The sequence below is a fragment of the Pseudophryne corroboree genome, chromosome 1, assembly GCF_028390025.1.
Source record: "Pseudophryne corroboree isolate aPseCor3 chromosome 1, aPseCor3.hap2, whole genome shotgun sequence".
Taxonomy (NCBI): domain Eukaryota; kingdom Metazoa; phylum Chordata; class Amphibia; order Anura; family Myobatrachidae; genus Pseudophryne; species Pseudophryne corroboree.
Window position 1 is genome coordinate 1,135,302,741 of NC_086444.1, and position 22,249 is coordinate 1,135,324,989.

The window sequence follows — 22,249 nt, forward strand, 5'->3', positions numbered from 1 at the left end:
TGGGCTCTACCAGGCGTAATGTGTATAATGGGCTCTACCAGGCATATTGTGTAACATGTGTAATGGGCTCTACCAGGCGTAATGTGTAGTGTGTAATGGGCTCTACCAGGTATAATGTGGAAGAGAGACTGTGAGGCACATTTTCACGGACATTTATCAACGGACTTAATCAATCAAATAAAAAAGCACAGTGCTTAAAGTAAATTTATTTACTACTATCTTTTCCATCATTTATTCGGTACATTATATATTCTGTATAGATCATCTGTAAGGGATACATTTGAATTTCACATTTACCCATTAAGGTGAAAAGGATATAGTTTAAACGGAGCATACACATAGCATTTCAGACAATCAGTGCATATTTAATCAAGCTGGTAGCCCACTACAATCATCAGGATTGAGCGCAGCATATTATTCTGTATTTGCCTTTTGTGAGGTTGGTAACCTCAATTTGCAGCAGCTTTATCCGAGCAAGAAGGGACTCCGTGCGCAGTTAAACCTATATTTTCCTGTAATGTGCTCTACCAGGCATAATGTGTAACATGTGAAATGTGCTCTATCAGGCGTAATGTGTATAATGGGCTTTACCAGGCATAATGTGTATAGGGGCTCTACCAGGTGCATTGTGTAATGGGCTCTACCAGGCCTAATGTGTAACGTGTAATGGGCTCTACCAGGCGTAATGTGTATAATGGTCTCTACCAGGCGTAGTGAGTATAGGGACTATACCAGGAGTAATATGTACAAATGGCTCTACCAGGTGTAATGTGTACAAGCGGCTCTACCAGGCGTAATGTGTATAATTGGCCCTACCTGGCATAATGTGTGTAATGGGTTCTACTTGGCATAATGTGTATAAGGTGCTCTATCAGGTGTAAAGTGTAGAAGGGGCCACTCCCAGCTGTTCCATACAGGTTCAAGAGACCTGTCTAAGGTGGCCAGGAGCTAGGGGCGCCAAACTGAGATTTTATCTTGCCCCCCCCCCAACCAAAAAACGTTCTGACGCCCCTGATAGCTAGCACTGTGGGGACATGTGTATCTGGCACTGGGGGCATATCTGGCACTGGGGGCATTGCAGGCACTGTGGGAACATGTGTGTATATAGCACTAGGGGCATATCTGGCACTGTGGGGACATATGTATCTGCACTGGGGACATATATGTATCTGGCACTGTGGGGACATATATGCCCCCACAGTGCCAGATACACATATGTCCCCACAATGCCAGATACACATATGTATCTATCTGGCACTGGGGAGGCACCCATTTTTTGGCGTTTTTATATGTACTGTACTGGGGCATTATATGTATGTAGCACTGTACAACATGACGAAAAAACGGGGTTATGATATGAGGTCATACTCCTACAAACGTAATACCGAAAGGTGTGCGCACAAAAATGGGGTGGGGCTTTGTGACAACTATGCCACGCCCCCATTTTTGCGCGCACGCGCATCATAGTGCCTCTTGCTTTTGATTACAGATCTTTTCTGGCTCTTCGCTTTTGACTGGTTGGCCACCCCTGGTATATACGCTGGAGTTTGCAGGGAATAGTCGGAGTGATTAAGCTCAATGTATTCTAACGGGCGTCCCCGTTTGCTAAAACAGTGCATGTGTAAGTTCTTGATGAAAGTGTGCCAGATTCACAGTTTATTCTGTGTCCACTGCAGCCATAGCAATTTAAAGTGTGCTCACCAGTGCCGTTTTTTAATGCTGCACCTCTCGCCGGGCATCCGATCCTGTCCCTCACAGCGCTCAGCGGCTTCACCGCTAGCCCAATGCTGTGACTCTCCCGCTGGAAAGATGTTATGCACTGACTGGTATTTAAGAATCGTCCGGCCAGTTAGTTTTACAGTGGATTTGCAGACACTGTTATCAGCTGGATGCTGGCCCGTGGTGAGCAGAAACATGCAGATCCTCACCAGCACTTGGAGAATTGCAGGCTGCTTACAAGATAACTTATGTCCACATCGGCAGTGGTCACACTTAACGCGTTTCTCAGCCCCGTGACTATGGCTGTTCCCTCAGAAGCATACCTCCCCCTTTCCAAGACCACTGCTGCACTAATCACACAGGATGCACTAATCACCGTCTCCATGTGTGTATTAACCCTTGCACCAAACAAGCTACTAAGGGCGGGATGTACTAACCTCCCCCACCGTGTTCTTTGACTTTTCTCAGCGTTCCTTGTCATATCTTCGCAGCTACTGGTCTCCGCTCCGCTACCCGTTTCTCCCCCACGCTCCCCGTCTTCATTCTCCTCTCTCTGCCATCTGATCCGCATCATCACCACCGCGGTCACGGAGTCCTCTGCTCTCCGTAGAGATTGGTCAGCACTGCGCTCCCCCTGGCAGTTGTGCATGTGCACTTGTCACAGCTTCCTGGCTGGCGCGCACTGGCTTGTGGGACGCCGGATCCTGAACCCTGAGAGCGGAGGACTCAGTGGCCGCAGCGGTGATGATGCGGATGGCAGAGAGAGGAGAATGAAGACGGGGAGCAACGGGTAGCGGAGCAAAGACCAGTAGCTGCGAAGATATGACAAGTGGCACTGAGAAAAGCCAAAAAATGCGTCCGGGGAGTTTAGTACATCCCACCCTAACCATCATATTTTTTTTTTTTTTTTTTTTTAGATTATCTCTCTCCACTTTATCACTCTCCAAGGCTTAGTACATCTGACCACCCAGGGGCCCCCACACATCGCTACATGATCAGCGTGGGGGGTATTGTGGCATATATGAACAGGGGTTTTTGTGTGGCATAATATGAACTGGGGGCATTGCGGTGACTAGGTGTGTGCGAATGGTGCTGTCGCACGGAGCACAGGGGGCATATTTACTGGAGTCTGGAGTTACTGGGGCACTTTTACTAAAGTTCAGTTTTTTTAGAAGCTGAGATGTTGCCCATAGCAACCAATCACATTCTAGCTATTATCTTCTAGAAGGTGCTAGATCGAGTACAATATCTAATTGGTTGCAACCACAGCCGTAACTAGGTAGGGGCGAGAGGGGCATTGCACACAGCGCTATGCGCTGTGAGGCGGAATATTCTCTGCATGGACCCGCCGCTCCACACCACATTACGGGCCGCTCGCGATCGCGGGGGGGGGGGGAGAAGGATCAGCAGGGAGGGGAGGGGAGAGGAGGAGGAGGAGATGGATGTATGGGGGATAGGGGGAGGTAACAGCACTGTCCCGGGCAGGGAGAGGAATGCAGCCGCTAGCCAGTGTATGATGAGGTGTAAGCAGCTGTAATGTACCCTCTGGGAGACAGTGCCCGGGGCAGGAAGCTCCTGGTATGTGGGGTATTACACACATATGCTATGTGGTAGTGAGTGACAACGTGTATGGGCAGGAGCAGGAATCACACTGAGTGGACTCTGCTGCTCTATATGTATAGAGTGCTGCCTCCCATTACATTAAGTATATACTTTGTAATACACACCTCACACCCGCTCTCTCCCTAGCCCTCCCCTCGCGTTCCACACACCTGCTCTCTCCCTAGCCCTCCCCTCGCGTTCCTCACACCTGCTCTCTCTCTAGCCCTCCCCTCGCGTTCCTCACACCTGCTCTCTCTCTAGCCCTCCCCTCGCGTTCCTCACACCTGCTCTCTCTCTAGCCCTCCCCTCGCGTTCCTCACACCTGCTCTCTCCCTAGCCCTCCCCTCGCGTTCCTCACACCTGCTCTCTCCCTAGCCCTCCCCTCGCGTTCCCCTCACCTGCTCTCTCCCTAGCCCTCCCCTCGCGTTCCCCTCACCTGCTCTCTCCCTAGCCCTCCCCTCGCGTTCCTCACTGCTGCTCTCTAGCCCTCCCCTCGCGTTCCTCACACCTGCTCTCTCCCTAGCCCTCCCCTCGCGTTCCTCACACCTGCTCTCTCCCTAGCCCTCCCCTCGCGTTCCCCTCACCTGCTCTCTCCCTAGCCCTCCCCTCGCGTTCCTCACTCCTGCTCTCTAGCCCTCCCCTCGCGTTCCTCACACCTGCTCTCTCCCTAGCCCTCCCCTCGCGTTCCTCACACCTGCTCTCTCCCTAGCCCTCCCCTCGCGTTCCTCACACCTGCTCTCTCCCTAGCCCTCCCCTCGCGTTCCTCACACCTGCTCTCTCCCTAGCCCTCCCCTCGCGTTCCTCACACCTGCTCTCTCCCTTGCCCTCCCCTCGCGTTCCTCACACCTGCTCTCTCCCTTGCCCTCCCCTCGCGTTCCTCACACCTGCTCTCTCCCTTGCCCTCCCCTCGCGTTCCTCACACCTGCTCTCTCCCTTGCCCTCCCCTCGCGTTCCTCACACCTGCTCTCTCTCCCTTGCCCTCCCCTCGCGTTCCTCACACCTGCTCTCTCCCTTGCCCTCCCCTCGCGTTCCTCACACCTGCTCTCTCCCTTGCCCTCCCCTCGCGTTCCTCACACCTGCTCTCTCCCTTGCCCTCCCCTCGCGTTCCTCACACCTGCTCTCTCCCTAGCCCTCCCCTCGCGTTCCTCACACCTGCTCTCTCCCTAGCCCTCCCCTCGCGTTCCTCACACCTGCTCTCTCCCTAGCCCTCCCCTCGCGTTCCTCACACCTGCTCTCTCCTTAGCCCTCCCCTCGCGTTCCTCACACCTGCGCATCTCCCAGCTCCGGCTCTGACCTCCGCCGCTATGGCAACCGGCCCGGCATATTGCCGGGTCTGGAAACCAGCGCTGTGTCTCCCATGCCGGATACCACCCGGGAAGGACCTGTTTACAATTCCCGGGTGGGATCCGGCATTGGAGATGTGAAAGGGGCTATAGGGATATCACATATGGTAGTTTACTCACGGTGTGTATTTGCACCTACTGTTGCATTATCTCACTCATTTAACTTTGTATAATGTTCTATATTCCACCCACATTACAGTATATATGCTGGGAGTTGTTTTAGTACCAGTTGTTTCATATGAATTGCAGTACGTGGTCTGTATGATTGGGTGTGGTATGGAAGGTAGATAGTAACTAGGTCGACAGGGTTTCTAGGTCGCCAGGGCCTTTAGGTTGACAGGTCAAAAGGTCGACATGAGTTTAAAAAAAAAATAAAAAAAAATTGGTGTTTTTTTTCTTCGTAGAGTGACAGGGAACCCCAATTAGTGCAACGTGTCCCCTCGCATGGCTCGCTTCACTCGCCATGCTTCGTGCAAGGTGCCTCGCTTCGCTCGGCAGAGATTACCGTTCCAATCGTAGTCCACGTGGATCGTTAAGTATGAAAAGGTTCCAAAAAAAGAAAAAAATCATGAAAAACTCATCTCGACCTAGAGACCCTGTCGACCAATAGCGGTCGACCTAGATAGTGTCCACCTAGTTACTGTCGACCTAGAGACCGGATCCCGTATGATTACAAGACACAAGCTGGGTACACACTGGTTGGTATATCTGCTTTTATGAGCTTCACTGTCATCCTAATGTAAAAGATTTTTTTATTCTATAGATTTCTAAATATAATTTTTTTATTATATGGCATTGATGAGCAGGCTATATTGTGTATGGCTAGAGGGATCCACCTACACCTAGAGGCTGCTGGTCGACAAAATGTGGACTGCAGAGTCGGCCTGAAAGGCGGTTGCAGTCTGTTTCGTTTGCCTGGAGGCTTCTGAGAGCCAGGAGTCCAGACCTGTATGTGGCAGGATGGGACACCAAGCTCTGTGAATGACCTCTACTGTTATAATTGCCAGGCTGGGCCAGCTACAGGACTGGAAAAACTCTCAAGAATTTGTGATTCAGGCTAGCTGTCCAAGCATAGTAAGGGGTGAAGCAGTGAGCTAGTGCCCAAAGTGGGGGCTAGATTGTTTGATATTTTTTTTTATGTTCATTTATGTTGAATGCTGCAAGTAAAGCTTCATTATTGTATTTATTTCAATGGAACAGCTGTGTTTGGATCCCAATTAAGCATCAAGACACTGTACCAATACACCCCTCTACCAAGCAAATTACCCCATATGATTACAAAATATGTTTTCTCTCTTACGTTGCAGCTGCTGCCATGTTGTAGATTGGCACCATCATTAGGCCCCTCCCCCTCATGGCAAAATGCTGCTATTCACTGGTCAGTTGGGAGGGAGCAGAGCCAAAATGATGTGATTCTAATGTAATTGTTTCATGTTGGCTCTGCCTCCTGTCCATTGACTTGCGAATCACAGCATATAAATTGCCCACTCTTGCGGTCTGTCAGTGCGCGCCACTGTTTAAAAGAACCACAGGTGGAGCTAATTATTTCACTTACAATTCTGTGAGGCGAGACGGAAAACATGAACTGTGCGGGGTCCTGAGCACCGAGTTTGAGAACCTGTGGCATATATTGATACAATCCCTATAAGATAGCTGTGGGAGATTGGCTGGATCTTTGCCATAAGCATGTACTATATTAGCTCTATTCTCTAAATGCATTTTAACATACTGGGTTCAATTACTTTTTTACTTTAATGCAGAGGTTCATAAACGCATTCCTCAAGGCACCCCAACGATTCAGGTTTTAGGTATATCCATGGCTCAGCACATATGGTTAAATCAAATTGACTGAGGTACTAATTAAGTTACCTGTGACCAATGGATACACTTTAAACCTGAGCCATTGGGGCGCCTTAAGGACTGCATTTAAGAACCTCTTCTTTAATGTATTTTTATAATGTTAATTATCGTTGCCTTTTGTATGTTTTATTTATAACCTTGTAATTTTCCGTTAAATACTGCATGCTTTCTTGTAATTGATGGGTCCCCGGTTATCTTGACTAGTTTTCTGCGCCTAGGCACAACATGATTTATTGGCATAAATCCATCATCTATTGTTCTCAGCTGCAATACAATACAGACAGAGAACAATACAGCAGGGGATTAAGTCATTACAGCAGGGGATTAAGTCCGACTGGCCAGTCTCAGTTAATCTTATTAAAAGTCCAGATACACCTGGACCCATCTGTAACTATTATGTATTGTTAATTGCATCTAATGTAATAATGGTAAAGCTTCTACCATACTTGCTTACCTGACCCTCTCCATGAGGGAGAAAATGCTCTGTTCCTGGTAATGTATGATTGCCATCACCTGTGGTGAAACACCTTTCTTATAAATGAACTAGCTCACCACAGGTGATGGCAATCATACATTACCAGGAAAGTCCAGGAACAGAGCATTTTCTCCCTCATGGAGAGAATCAGGTAGGCAAGTATGGCATCTACTTGCACTTCCTGAGTGGCGCTGATTATGTGAAACATCAACTGGACAGTGCTAGTACTTTCTTACAGTTGCCTATAGCAGGAGATTCCTCCAATTCGCATAGCAAGGGGACAATGAAGTCTGGTACTTTGGGAACATTTGGCGGGCTGTAATAGAGGTGCAGGATGCCGGATGATCTCTGCCTTCTTCTTTTTTTTTTTTTTCCTTTAAAGGGGCTATCACTTACAAGGCATGGTTTTGTCTTGTGATTGCCCCCTTTAAAAAAATGTGTGAGAACGTTTGGCACCCCGCACCTCCGGCGATCTCTGACTCCATTACGTCCCGTCTATGGTCTGAACAGATCACTAGGTCCATCCCTGAACAAACTAGCTTTTTGTCTCATTGTGGTCATTCACGGAGCTCTGGAGATACCAGAGCATGACACCACGTTCTGTAGGCTGTTTATAAATACATACCTCCCAACATGACCCTCTCAAGGAGGGACAAAATGCTCTGTTCCTGGACTTCTCTGTTTATATAGGATTGCCCTCACCTGTGTTCAACTAGTTACTTGATAAGAAAGGCGTTTCACCACAGGTGATGGCAATCATAAATTAAGAGGGAAGTCCAGGAGCAGAGCATTCTGTCCCCCCTGGAGAGGGTCATGTTGCGAGCTATGTAAATATTGTATTGCATTACTGCACACCGGGCGATGCCATATGTTTTCCATCACTGCTCTGTGGGCCACTACCTTGACCAGTACTGTATAGCAGGAACAGTCCATACGTCACCTCCTTGGTTGTTCTGGTAAATGTATTGAAACTCTGACTCGAGGAGAATAGTAGTTGACCCATTGAGCGCCACACCTTTATCTGAGCTGTGATTCTGATCTCGGTTACACCTTCATGTCTGTGTAAAGGTAGGCAGTACAGGCGTCGTCTTAACGGTTTCTATTCTTTAATGCAGTATTTTGCTGTTTATCCCTTTTGCAGGCCACAATTGATGCCAAAAGTGGTTTTGTGCTGTTGACTGGATTACTGCAATGCTAATAGATCCAAATCCGTTCCGATATCTGATTGCTTTGATCTGACTAATTTCAAATCAATCAGATGATCAGTTTTTGCCTGCATTTCTTGGTCATGTTCTCATTTAACAGGCCTCTGAGATCTCATCCAGTGTAGCCACCTACTCGAGCAGACAAATTGGACATTGAACCTGTTGTCCCGTTCTTGGGCCGAGCGGTAAGACCAGCCCACTTGTGGCCAGCCAAAGCCTTTAGTGAATATTTCGGTCAGGTGATTGGCATGTTTATTTATGTTGGTTTAATTATTCCTTAGGAATATAAATACCGTTACTAGGTTGAAGATTTCTTTAACTTTTGTGGGGCCTCAGTGTTTATTATTTTAGCAGGGGTATAATGAATTACAAGACCTCTTAAGCTTCATCCTAAAAGATAACCGGCTTGAAACCACAGTACCAGCAAAGGGCGGAAGGGCTTGCTGGCACATTAGCTCCACAACAGCCAGAGAGTCCCAGGGGTAGATTTACTAAACATTCTAAAACCGATAGTATCTGGTTGCTATGGGCTGTTCCACCTCTTATCTGTTTTAGAGGTGTTACCTCTGGTTGTCATGTATGGGGGTTGGTATACTTATTTTTACTTAAAAAAAAAATATTTACTAAAGAGATTTGGTACTTTAGCCCATTGCTTTAATCTGTAATACCAATTCAACAGAAACGTATCCATGGTTATAAGAATGAATTGGTACAAGGTCACTTTTAAAAGAGGAATGGAATTCTAATTCTAGCCCGTCTCCGCTATGGCAGTGTTTGCAAACATCCTAAATCTCTTTGGTCATGAAGGTTTAGCAAACACTGCTTGGCAGATTGCCTCGAAAGATGAAATAAACACTTGAAGCCTGTATTAAATATGCCATTAAAATAGTGTTTGAACTGCCCCGAAGGTAGGTTATCCATTGTAATAACCAGTCTTAGATTATTAGTGTTGTTGAAAGGGATCTTGTTGTTAATAGGGGCCAATCAAGTTTTCTGCTTATTAATTGTCCTCTGTTACCGCCACTATTTGCAGTGATAATGGGGGAATTGTCAGACCAATTTATCAATCACTTGATATCAGATGATGGATTTGCCTACTGCATGCTAAAGACCACAGAAGCTTATAGAAGTACTTGGTGCCCAAAGAGTCACCCACCCCTTTCTATAGTTTTGGTTATTGTTGACTGTTTCCAAGCATCTAAGAATCCGTTCTAGAGAGAGGTTATTTTTTTTTTTTTTATGTGTAAAGAAACCCAGAGAGCTCTGGGGATACTGTATATAGTAGTGTTCAGATAAATCTGCATTTATGGGGGGGTGTATGTACATAACAAATATCTTATCTAGTGAAGCTTTGCACTCAATGTTCAAATGTTCAGCAGTAAAACCGGAGAGAACTTTAAACCATTTCTCTCACCCCATACAGAATGGACAGAAACAAGCATCTTATGCGTTTCATGATCATGCTGTCACTTCCTCAGAGGCTGGTGATCGGGGATTGCCAAAGATAGCTGAGCTCAACTTAATGAGCTTGCACCACTCAGTGCATCATCTAAACAATAAATAAAACACTGTTTATCATTTTAAGTTGTTATACAGAATATACAGTATAGACCAGATGGATATAATTAGCGAATATGTAAACGCTACGTGTTTTGTTAATGGGTATAAATAATTTTTTAAATAAATAAGATTAATACCAAATTGAGGATGAAATACTGCATGATAAATGGTTGTATATGTCTCTACAGGTTGCGGTCAATATACCTACCGCCTGTCGGGATCCTGGCGTTCAGTATCCTGACTCCAAAATCCCGACAGACGTGTAAATACAGATGACCGGAAGCCTGGTATTCCCCCTCGGGGGGTGGTCCACACCACCACCACCCGAGGGGTAATAGAATAGTGTCACCGGGCCCGAAGTGTGGCGAGCGCAGCGAGGCCGCAAAGGAACTCGCTGCTATCGCTGCCGGGATTCCAGCATCGGCATCCCCGACCGCCCTGATCCCATACTGAATCCATCTCTAAATATCTAAGCAATTAATTTGCAATATTTGACATTTAAATGCTAAGTTAGGCTGCTTTGTGATGTTAGAAATGGCGGCAGCGCAATAATATCACTATAGAGGAACCATATAGCCTATATTGAATATTCTCATCCCAAAAAGGATTTGATTTCAATGCATGTAGATGAAATACATTCCTATAACATCCCATGTACTTCATAGTATGATGACTGTAGATAAAGGGGCTGATGTGTAAGTGAATGTACGCCGGTTTTTAGAGCGGATCTTGTGTGTTTGTGTATTTCACATGCTCATCAGTGGAGCATATACGGGTACAAGACACTGTAGGGGCAAAATTTACTATCCGATTTTGATTTAGAAGGGATTTTGGCCTTCTGTTTCCATTTGATTTGGCTTGAACAGATTAACTAATGATCCAAATTGAATGTCAAATCGATTCTAAAGCCAAATTCAAATCACATCCCAATAGAAATAGAATTTCTGAAAAACCATTGTTTTCTCATAGTCCAGCATAAAATCCCCTCATTTACTAAAGTTCAATTTGCAAATCGATTTGAAATTTAATTTAAAATCGAACCTCAAATACCCAAATGTTTAGAATGATAATAGACATTCCATTTTGGATTCTAGACGCCAATCTAATGGTAGGAAATTGATAGTGATCACTTTTTAAGTACCCAAAAGCCTGTAGGGCAGTGTGCAAGTAGTAATAATGGATGTCTAAGGTTATGGTATGTTGTGCGTCTACCTGCAAAATGCAAATCATCACCTGACTGAGAACCCTGGAAGAGCAACCGGAGCACCATCAGCAGCTTCATGAGTTTAATAGTGCACATATTTATACTTATAGACATCATACTTATTCTGTGCATGTGCAATAGATGGCAAAAGAGTACAATATTGGCCAATTTGGCTGGATGATCTAATGAATTTTAAAATCATGAGTGTTGTAACTGGCTATCCTGGTTTCTTCCCATGATGCCTACATCCTCAGCAATTCATCCCTGTATGCAAAAATTCTTGTGGGACAAATGCCAGAGGGGAGGTTTGTTGTGTAAGATACCATATGTGCTAATAAAGCAACTAATAGTAATTGTTGTTACTATATTGTTCTAATTTGTTCCCCTTACAACAAAAAAGATTATTTAGGCTATGGCTGTTGCTTATGACTCCATTGTCAAATCCACAAACTCCTGCCAGAGCATAAGTATAAAGAGGCACACACAGCCACCCAATCCGTGACAGAATGCATCTTTTTTTTTTTTTTTTTATTATTTGGAAGGCATATTACTATATAATTTGGCAAAAGTGTTTGATATTGTGCTCTGCTGACATTTTTTGCATAATCGTGCATGAAATAAACCACCCCCAGATTATGCAATAAACAGGGAGCAAGCAGAGGTTTTTTTGTTTTTGTTTTTTAGCAGCAACTGACTGTGAGCACAGAAAGTGGAAGGCAGATTAGGGCTAAACTTATTTCCAAATATTTTAGCTGTAATTATTAAAAAAAAATTATAATAAAAAAGTCATCACTTAGGTATAAAACAGTGTAAAGAGTGAGCTTCCCCTTTATTTAGCGTGCATATGATACATTTGGACCAATAGGAAGCAATGAGGAAGTTCTGTTCGATTTTGCATTAAATTTTGCTGGGGATTTTAATGGGGATTTGAGGTTCTATTTTGGAAGGGATTTCATAAATTCAACTCCAAATCACTTCCAAACATGAATCCACATAGAATTCAATTTGAAAATAATTTTTTTGTAAATGAGGAATTTTTTTTAAAGGATTTTAGAAATTCAAAAATCAATTTCAACTGATTTTTGAAGACTCATAAAGAGGATTCCAAAATCGAATTTTAGTAAATATACCCCCAGGTTTCCGAATTTATATTATAATGACATGGATAGTAATGTGTGCATTTATGTGCTTCTAGTAGGAAATTTAGATTGTATGGTTAAGAATAAATCAGTCTCTTCAGAGCACCAAGTATTTATTTTGGTGTGAAATGATGGTAATAAACTGCACTTGCCAATTATTTGAGTCAAATGTATTTACTCAATCTATTGACAATACAACATCATTTACAGTTCCACTAAAGAGCTCTATGGATTGGGGGTGGATATTGAATGGTTTATTGTCAATGGTGCCATCAATATTTTACATCTATGGCAGGAAACCACAGATTAAAACCCATGGTGTGGAATTCAATGGTTTTTGGGCATCTAATTTTAATGTCTAAACAGGACTGTTGAGACACCAAAACAATGGTCACAATTCCATTTGTTTGGGCACATGCATGTCGCGTCCAAACAGACAGGGTTTAGCCGCGTAAAATGGCTAAACCAGTTTAAAGTCTTGTTGGGGCATCCAAACTCCCATTAGGACACCCAAAGTGCCAACTAAGCGCACAATTCCTCTCGCACCTCAGGAGGCTGCAAGAACAAATGTTATCACTGCAACTACCAGGCATCTAAACGGAACGACAATTGAATTGCTCTGATTTGCGCCCCCTATGGTAGCCATGGGGTAAAACCATTGCATTCACCTAATTGATGGGCATTACTGCTGTGGGACACCGGAATGCAGCGGGCTAACCAGGGAGGGGCAGTGCTAACTAGCTCACGTTCTGGAAGGAGCTAATTGCAATACAGCAACAACAAAAATTAAATAATTGCCCCTTATGACGTCTATTTGTAGAGAAACATTGGGACTCAGTCAGCAATGGCAAAACCATCAACCATAGGTGGCTAATCAATGATGGTCAATGGCCATCCCTACTGTGGAAGACTATAGACCTTGTGCACTATTTAACGCTAGCGGGCTCAACTTCAGGTAATGAAAATCAATTGTTTTATGGAACAAATATTCCTGCAAAACTATATTAGCATAAGCATTGACCCAAAGGGGGCTGATTTATGAGTTTTGTTTATTTGTTTTTTTATCCAAGGGGATATGGTATGCAGGGGCATAGCAGGACATCTGGGTCTGCACTCCCCGCTACCCATTCAGTGTGAGCAGGAAGATGTTTGCCTGGCGTGGCAATGGGTCACCACTTGTTCTTTTGCCCCAGTCGGTGGTATTGGACACAGGACCATCATTATAGCCATGATGGTATGATTACTTTCATGTTCAGCGGTCTACAAGACAGCTTAATGGGTATTGGGCGTTAAAGATAATGTGTCAGTCCAGACTATGGTTACAAACTTGCAGTCTCTCCTATACCAGCAAGTGTGTAAAGTAAAGGAAGTTTTTGCTTGAATTCCTATCCACGTCGACATCTATTGGAAACCGTAACCTGTGGCGGGCAAAACAAGCCACCTTTCCCAAAGCATAGCGAGTGATGGGAAACCGTGAGGGTACACGTCTATGCTGATGGTGATCACATAACATGAAATATACAGTATTTGGCCCAAAAACCTTGGATCAACCTTTTAACATTGTCGATCAAGTGATCCATGCCCCTGCTTAAAAGCTTGCAAGTACCAAAAGTGTGTCCACTAGTTAGTAGAAAATTCTGGAATCGGCATCCCAGTTTTGCTCAACAGAAATGGGAGGACGGAGCAAGTGATCACTTTTGCAATGAATTCTTGTCTATTTCTTGCAGTTGTTTTTGTTTCATTCTCACTTGTACAGAATGTTTCCGTTCCTTTCCAAATTCCTCTTCAAACGAGAGAGATTTTGGATATTTAAATTTGGTATAGTAAACAAATAGGTGTAATCTAAATTTGAGGCATTCCATTATTTCCTAGCATAATAAGACATACCATTCTGCCTGTCTTACTCATTTTACATAATATCTATAGTTCCATCTTCTCATTTTGTGCCTTGTGTAGAACTGAATGGGAATTGTCCACGTACAAGTCACTGTCCTTTTATTTTTCATTATTGGTATGCCAATGTTTTCAATAGCATATGTTCTAATCGGACAGTCTTTCCATGATTGGGTTGCCAATTCAGTGAAATGATTTAAAAAAAAAAAATTTTTTTTAGTATTTAATGTTTTTATTTTTTTTAATTTAGTTCTTACTTACTTATTTTATGCAGGCTCTTCTGTAGTTTTGGTTGCACTACTACTTAGCCCTCATTGAGTTGGAGTGCTGCAGGGGATCCGGTCTCTAGGTCGACACTATCTAGGTTGACCACTGTTGGTCGACAGTAACTAGGTCGACGGGGTTTCTAGGTTGACAGGGTCTCTAGGTCGACAGGTTCTAGCTTCTAGGTCGACAGGTCAAAAAGTCGACATGAGTTTTTCACAAATTTTTTTTTTTTTTTTACTTTTTCATACTTTACGATTCCAATCGTAGTCCACGTGGATCGTTATCTGCCAGCCATGTGAGGGGACACGGTGCACTAACTGGGGTTCCCAGTCACTGTACGAAGAAAACGACACCAAAAAAACAAAAAACCTCATGCCGACCTTTTGACCTGTCGACCTAGACCCTGTCGACCTAGTTACTGTCGACCAATAGTGGTCGACCTAGACACTGTCTACCTAGTTACTATCTACAGTACCTTCCATACCACACCCGTTCTGCAGCAGCTGTCCAGGTAACCTGCATTGAATGCTTGGATGTCTTTTTCCTCTGTGACCTATAGTATAAACACACCTAGGTGAGTTTCTGAGAATGTAACCTGAGCGGTTTCAGTGCAAGGTATCTGTGGGTGTGTTATGTAAAGCAGCCCTGTGATTACCATTGCACTGTATGTGCCCTTCCCTGTTGACGCAGCAGCTAACTAGCTGGACTGTGAAACACAGCCCTCCTTCTCCCCTGCTCCAGTCTCCTGGCAGCAGAGGAAGATGGATTTAAAATGTCATCACTAAACCCTGTGCTGGAGATTATAATTTTGCTTAAATATGTGCCGTTTGACCTGTGAGATGAGTTCCGCCTAGACCCTCTGAGACCAGGACTGAGGCTGCTGTAATCTGTCCAATCATGGCTGCTCCCCCGCTGCTCCTCTTAGTAGACAGGTGTGTATAAAACACTGCATAAAAGTTTAATGCAAGTCTGTTAAGTCTTTTCTTTCTGCAGCGCCTCTTACACTGAGCTTGCATTATCCAGTCTGGTTTTTTTCCAGTCCTATTAGTAAAAAGTCGGCTGCTCAGTTGTCCCCAAGGCTCTTTAATAATGTTTTGCCAGCAAATACCTTGGAACTTGTCAGATCTGTGTCTTTTTGCTTTGATTGATGCATTTGGTTATAGCCGGCAAGGCACGGTTCTCAGAAATGTTTGTCGCTAGTTTGTATATGTCTGCTGTAAATAAAGGTACATCACATGACCCTGAGCAGCATTTTATGAGTTTGTGTTTTGCAGTTGCGATACTTAATTGTTAAAGACAAAATTATTAACACGCCACTTGTTTCCTCTTCCTTTGTTTTACCATTAGATGATAAAAACTCCTTTTATTATTTTAACTTTGACTAGTTTACCTGGCGGAAGGTAAGTGATTACTATTAACTCCAGAAGAGGCTGATGTTGAAAAGTAGGGACCCCTTTGTTGGGGCATGCTGGAATGTGTAGTTCAGCAGAGACCGGAGTGCCTTGCGTTACCTACCTCTGATCTATCTTATGTTATTCACCTGGGTTATCGATTGGTTATTTTAGCATTAACTTGGGTTACACCCACTCCTTTTTGAATAGGACATGGTGGCAATTTATTTTTTATTTTTTTTACAACTGTTGGTTCATCATAGGCAGTGTAGTTAGTTTACGATCAATGGGGACTGGTAGCTGCTGGGTATTGTAGCCCATACAATGGAATTTTCTGCAGGCGAATAAGGGTTTATTAGCTGTGCATTGTTCTGGGGGGTTTTCGCTTACAAAATGATACCATTACATTTATTCTGTGCTTTTCCTAGTGACTTTTTTGAGTCTCTCTACTCAAATGTATGTGCACCAATAATTTATTGGCGCTTACATGATCCAAAGTGGGGAAGTGATACGCTTCTACGGAGCTTCCGTCCCACCTGCAATTATCAGAGTTTACTCGCGGTCAAGGCAATAAAGAGGGCGGGGAGAACGGTTAACATAAAAGGTTCTCCCGTATGAATCATTGCATTATATAGTAATTCCACCTGTATGACTTTCTATTAATAATCGGGACATATACAGATATATGTAGCGTCTGTCGTTTTCTTACTGTTAATGTGGTTTATAAATTTTGCTGCCTCCGTCCATTTATACGGACGAGGATTTAATTGTCTGTCTCTCGGTGTTGCAACCTCTGCTCCAGGTGTTTACTGATGTTTCACTTTTTATTTACTTTACCGTACACAATAATATTGTTATATATAAGGAATAGGAAATAAAGGCTTGCACTCTATTTATTTATTTATTTTTCTCTAACGTCCTAAGTGGATGCTGGGGACTCCGTAAGGACCATGGGGAATAGCGGCTCCGCAGGAGACTGGGCACATCTAAAGAAAGCTTTAGGACTAACTGGTGTGCACTGGCTCCTCCCCCTATGACCCTCCTCCAAGCCTCAGTTAGATTTCTGTGCCCGACGAGAAGGGTGCACACTAGGGGCTCTCCTGAGCTTCTTAGTGAAAGTTTTAGTTTAGGTTTGTTATTTTCAGTGAGACCTGCTGGCAACAGGCTCACTGCATCGAGGGACTAAGGGGAGAAGAAGCGAACTCACCTGAGTGCAGAGTGGATTGGGCTTCTTGGCTACTGGACATTAGCTCCAGAGGGACGATCACAGGCCCAGCCTGGATGGGTCCCGGAGCCGCGCCGCCGGCCCCCTTACAGAGCCAGAAGAGCGAAGAGGTCCGGAAAAATCGGCGGCAGAAGACGTTCCTGTCTTCAATAAGGTAGCGCACAGCACTGCAGCTGTGCGCCATTGCTCTCAGCACACTTCATACTCCGGTCACTGAGGGTGCAGGGCGCTGGGGGGGGCGCCCTGAGACGCAATAAAACAGGATAAAAATACCTTACATGGCAAAAAATACATCACATATAGCTCCTGGGCTATATGGATGCATTTAACCCCTGCCAGAATATACAGAAAAACGGGTGATAGGCTCCGCCCCCTTTTCGGCGGCCTTATCTCCTCAGCACACTGGCGCCATTTTCCCTCACAGCTCAGTTGGAGGGAAACTCCCGGTCTCTTCCCTGCAGTCACTACACTACAGAAAGGGTTAAAAAAAGAGAGGGGGGCACTAATTAGGCGCAGTATTAAAACATACAGCAGCTATAAGGGGAAAAACACTTATATAAGGTTATCCCTGTATATACATATAGCGCTCTGGTGTGTGCTGGCATACTCTCCCTCTGTCTCCCCAAAGGGCTAGTGGGGTCCTGTCCTCTATCAGAGCATTCCCTGTGTGTGTGCTGTGTGTCGGTACGTTTGTGTCGACATGTATGAGGAGAAAAATTATGTGGAGACGGAGCAGAGTGTCTGTAACAGTGATGTCACCACCTAGGGGGTCGACACCTGAGTGGATGTACTGTTGAAAATTACGTGACAGTGTCAGCTCTGTATAAGAAAACAGTGGTTGACATGAGACAGCCGGCTACTCAGCTTGTGCCTGTCCAGACGTCTCATAGGCCGTCAGGGGCTCTAAAGCGCCCGTTACCTCAGATGGCAGATACAGACGCCGACACGGATACTGACTCCTGTGTCGACGGTGAAGAGACAACCGTGATTTCCAGTAGGGCCACACGTTACATGATTGAGACAATGGAAAATGTTTTATACATTTCTGATAATACGAGTACCACCAAAAAGGGGTATTCTGTTCGGTGAGGGAAAAACTACCTGTAGTTTTCCTGAATTTGAGAAATAAAATGAGGTGTGTGATGATGCGTGGGTTTCCCCCCGATAACAATGTATAATTTCTTAAAAAGTATTGGCTGTATACCCTTTCCCGCCAGAGGTTAGGGTGCGTTGGGAAACACCCCCTAGGGGGGATAAGGCGCTCACACGCTTGTAAGAACAAGGGCTCTACCCTCTCATGAGATGGCCGCCCTTAAGGATCCTGCTGATAGAAAGCAGGAGGGTATCCAAAAATGTATTCACACACATACTGGTGTTATACTGCGACCAGCAATCGCCTCAGCCTGGAGGTGCAGTGCTGGGTTGGCATGGTCGGATTCCCTGACTGGAAATATTGATATCCTAGATAAGGATAGTATATTATTGCCTATAGAGCATTTAAAAGATGCATTTCTATATATGCATGATGCACAGCGGAATATTTGCCGACTGGCATCAAGTATAAGTGCGTTGTCCAATTCTACCAGTAAAATGGTCAGGTGATGCGGATTCCAAACGGCATTTGGAAGTATTGCCTTTGAAAGGGGACATTTGGGGTCGGTCTTTTAGACCTGGTGGCCACGGCAACAACTGGGAAATCCACGTTTGTACCCCAGGTCGCCTCTCAAAATAAGACGCCGTATTATCAGGCGCAGTCCTTTGTTGGCAAGCGGACAAAAGGTTCCTCTTTTCTGCTCGTGACAGAGGGAGAGGAAAAGAGATTACCCAGTTCCCTGGAACAGAAACCCTTTCCCGCCTCTGCAAAGCCCTCAGTATGACGCTAGGGCCTTACAAGCTCAGGCACGGTGGGGGCCCGTTCTCAATGAATTTCAGTGCGCAGTGGGCTCACTCGCAAGTAGACCCCTGGATCCTTCAGGTAGTATCTCAAGGGTACATATTGAAATTCGAGACGTCTCCCCCTCGCCGTTTCCAAAAGTCGGCTTTACCAACGTCTCCCTCTGACAGGGAGGCAGTTTTGGAAGCCATTCACAAGCTGTATTCCCAGCAGGTGATAATCAAGGTACCCCTCCTGCAACAGGGAACGGGGTATTATTCCACACTATAGTGGTACCGAAGCCAGGCGGCTCGGTGAGACCGATTCTAAATCTAAAATCTTTGAACACTTACATACAGAGGTTCAAATTCAAGATTGAGTCACTCAGAGCAGTGATTGCGAACCTGGAAGAAGGGGACTACATGATGTCTCGGGACATCAAGGATGCTTACCTTCATGTCAAAATTTACCCTTCTCACCAAGGGTACCTCAGGTTATGGTACAGAACTGTCACTATCAGTTCAGACGCTGCCGTAGGGATGGTCCACGGCACCCCGGGTCTTTACCAAGGTAATGGCCGAAATGATATCCCTTCGAAGGAAGGGAATTTTAGTTATCCCTGATAAGGGTAAGATCCAGGGAACAGTTGGAAGTCGGTGTAGCACTATCTCAGGTAGTGTTGCGGCAGCACGATTGGATTCTCAATATTCCAAAATCGCAGCTGGTTCCGACGACTTGTCTTCTGTTTCCTAGGGATGTTCCTGGACACAGTCCAGAAAAAAGGTGTTTCTCCCGGAAGAGAAAGCCAGGGAGTTATCCGAGCTAGTCAGGAACCTCCTAAAACCGAACCAAGTCTCAGTGCATCAATGCACAAGGGTTCTGGGTAAAAATGGTGGCTTCCTACGAAGCAATCCCATTCGTTAGATTCCACGCAAGAACTGTCCAGTGGAACCTACTGGACAAATGGTCCGGGTCGCATTTTCAGATGCATCAGCGGATAACCCTGTCACCAAGGACAAGGGTATCCATCCTGTGGTGGTTGCAGAGTGCTCATCTTCTAGAGGGCCGCAGATTCGGCATTCAGGACTGGGTCCTGGTGACCACGGATGCCAGCCTGCGAGGCTGGGGAGCAGTCACACAGGGAAGGAATATCCAGGGCTTAGGGTCAAGCCTGGATACATCACTTCACATAAATATCCTGAAGCTAAGGGCCATTTACAATGCTCTAAGCTTAGCAAGACCTCTGCTTCAAGGTCAGCCGGTGTTGATCCAGTCGGACAACATCATGGCAGTCACCCACGTAAACAGACAGGGTGGCACAAGAAGCAGGAGGGCAATGGCAGAAGCTGCAGGGATTCTTCGCTGGGCGGAAAATCATGTGATAGCACTGTCAACAGTATTCATTCCGGGAGTGGACAACTGGGAAGCAGACTTCCTCAGCACGACCTCCACCCGGGAGAGTGGGGACTTCACCCAGAAGTCGTCCACATGATTAAAAAACTCGACAGGTATTGCGCCAGGTCAAGAGACCCTCAGGCAATAGTTGTAGACGCTCTGGTAACACCGTGGGTGCACCAGTCAGTGTATGTGTTCCCTCCTCTGCCTCTCATACCCAAGGTACTGAGATTGATAAGATGGAGAGGAGAAAGCACTATATTCGTGGTTCCGGATTGGCCAAGAAGGACTTGGTAACCGGAACTTCAAGAGATGCTCACGGAGGATCCGTGGCCTCTACCTCTAAGAAGGGACCTGCTCCAGCAAGGACCCTGTCTGTTCCAAGACTTACCGCGGCTGCGTTTGACGGCATGCCGGTTGAACACCGGATCCTGAAGGAAAAAAGGCATTCCGGATGAAGTCATCCATATCCTGATCTAAAGCCAGGAAGGATGTAACCGCAAAAACATTATCACCGCAATTGGCGAAAATATGTTGCGTAGTGCGAGGCCAGTAAGGCCCGACGGAGGAAATTCAACTGGGTCGATTCCTACATTTCCTGCAAACAGGAGTGTCTATGGGCCTGAAATTGGGATCCATTAAGGTTCAGATTTCGGCCCTGTTAATTTTCTTCCAAAAAAGAACTAGCTTCAGTCCCTGAAGTTTAGACGTTTGTAAAAGGGGTACTGCATATACAGCCTCCTTTTGTGCCTCCAGTGGCAATTTGGGATCTCAATGTAGTTTGTGTTCCAAAAGTCACATTGGTTTGAACCACTTAAATCTGTGGAGTTAAAATATCTCACATGGAAAGTGGTCATGCTGTTGGCCCTGGCCTGGGCCAGGCGCGTGTCAGAATTGGCGGCTTTATCCTGTAAAAGCCCTTATCTGATTTTCCATTCGGACAGGGCGGAATTGAGGACTCGTCCTCAGTTTCTCCCTAAGGTGGTTCCAGCGTTTTCACCTAAACCAACCTATTGTGGTGCCTGCGGCTACTAGGGACTTGGAGGACTCCAAGTTGCTGGATGTTGTCAGGGCCCTGAAAATATTTCCAGGACGGCTGGAGTCAGGAAATCTGACTCGCTGTTTATCCTGTATGCACCCAACAAGCTGGGTGCTCCTGCTTCTAAGCAGACTATTGCTCGTTGGATTTGTAGTACAATTCAGCTTGCACATTCTGTGGCAGGCCTGCCACAGCTAAAATCTGTAAAAGCCCGTTCCACAAGGAAAGTGGGCTCATCTTGGGCGGCTGCCCGAGGGGTCTCGGCTTTACAACTTTGCCGAGCAGCTACTTGGTCAGGGGCAAACACGTTTGCTAAATTCTACAAATTTGATACCCTGGCTGAGGAGGACCTGGAGTTCTCTCATTCGGTGCTGCAGAGTCATCCGCACTCTCCCGCCCGTTTGGGAGCTTTGGTATAATCCCCATGGTCCTTACGGAGTCCCCAGCATCCACTTAGGACGTTAGAGAAAATAAGAATTTACTTACCGATAATTCTATTTCTCATAGTCCGTAGTGGATGCTGGGCGCCCATCCCAAGTGCGGATTGTCTGCAATACTTGTACATAGTTATTGTTACAAAAATCGGGTTATTATTGTTGTGAGCCATCTTTTCAGAGGCTCCTCTGTTATCATGCTGTTAACTGGGTTCAGATCACAAGTTATACGGTGTGATTGGTGTGGCTGGTATGAGTCTTACCCGGGATTCAAAATCCTTCCTTATTGTGTACGCTCGTCCGGGCACAGTATCCTAACTGAGGCTTGGAGGAGGGTCATAGGGGGAGGAGCCAGTGCACACCGGTTAGTCCTAAAGCTTTCTTTAGATGTGCCCAGTCTCCTGCGGAGCCGCTATTCCCCATGGCCCTTGCGGAGTCCCCAGCATCCACTACGGACTATGAGAAATAGAATTATCGGTAAGTAAATTCTTATTTTTTTTTATATATTTTTTGTATAAGTTTGGTTTAGTAATTCCTGAGGGGATAATGATCTACTATAACGACAAGGAAACACACTCGCAGATACCCATGGGCCTTAGGTCCTCTTATGTAGAGGGTTGCCTCT

The 22,249-nt window shown here is 45.4% G+C and overlaps 1 protein-coding gene across 4 annotated transcripts in view; it reads left to right on the forward strand.

Moving 5' to 3' along the window:
* The window catches only part of TBC1D14 (TBC1 domain family member 14), a 167,263-nt gene that overhangs the window by 57,305 nt on the left and 87,709 nt on the right, over positions 1-22,249 (forward strand). Inside the window, exon 1 of one of the 4 annotated variants that reach the window (XM_063923749.1) lies at positions 14,958-15,199. The exons of the other annotated variants lie outside the window; for them this stretch is intronic. Coding sequence (XP_063779819.1) covers positions 15,165-15,199 — 35 coding nt within the window. The 5' untranslated portion in view covers positions 14,958-15,164. Of the gene's footprint in view, positions 1-14,957; positions 15,200-22,249 lie in introns of those variants that run through there. 4 annotated transcript variants of the gene reach the window in all.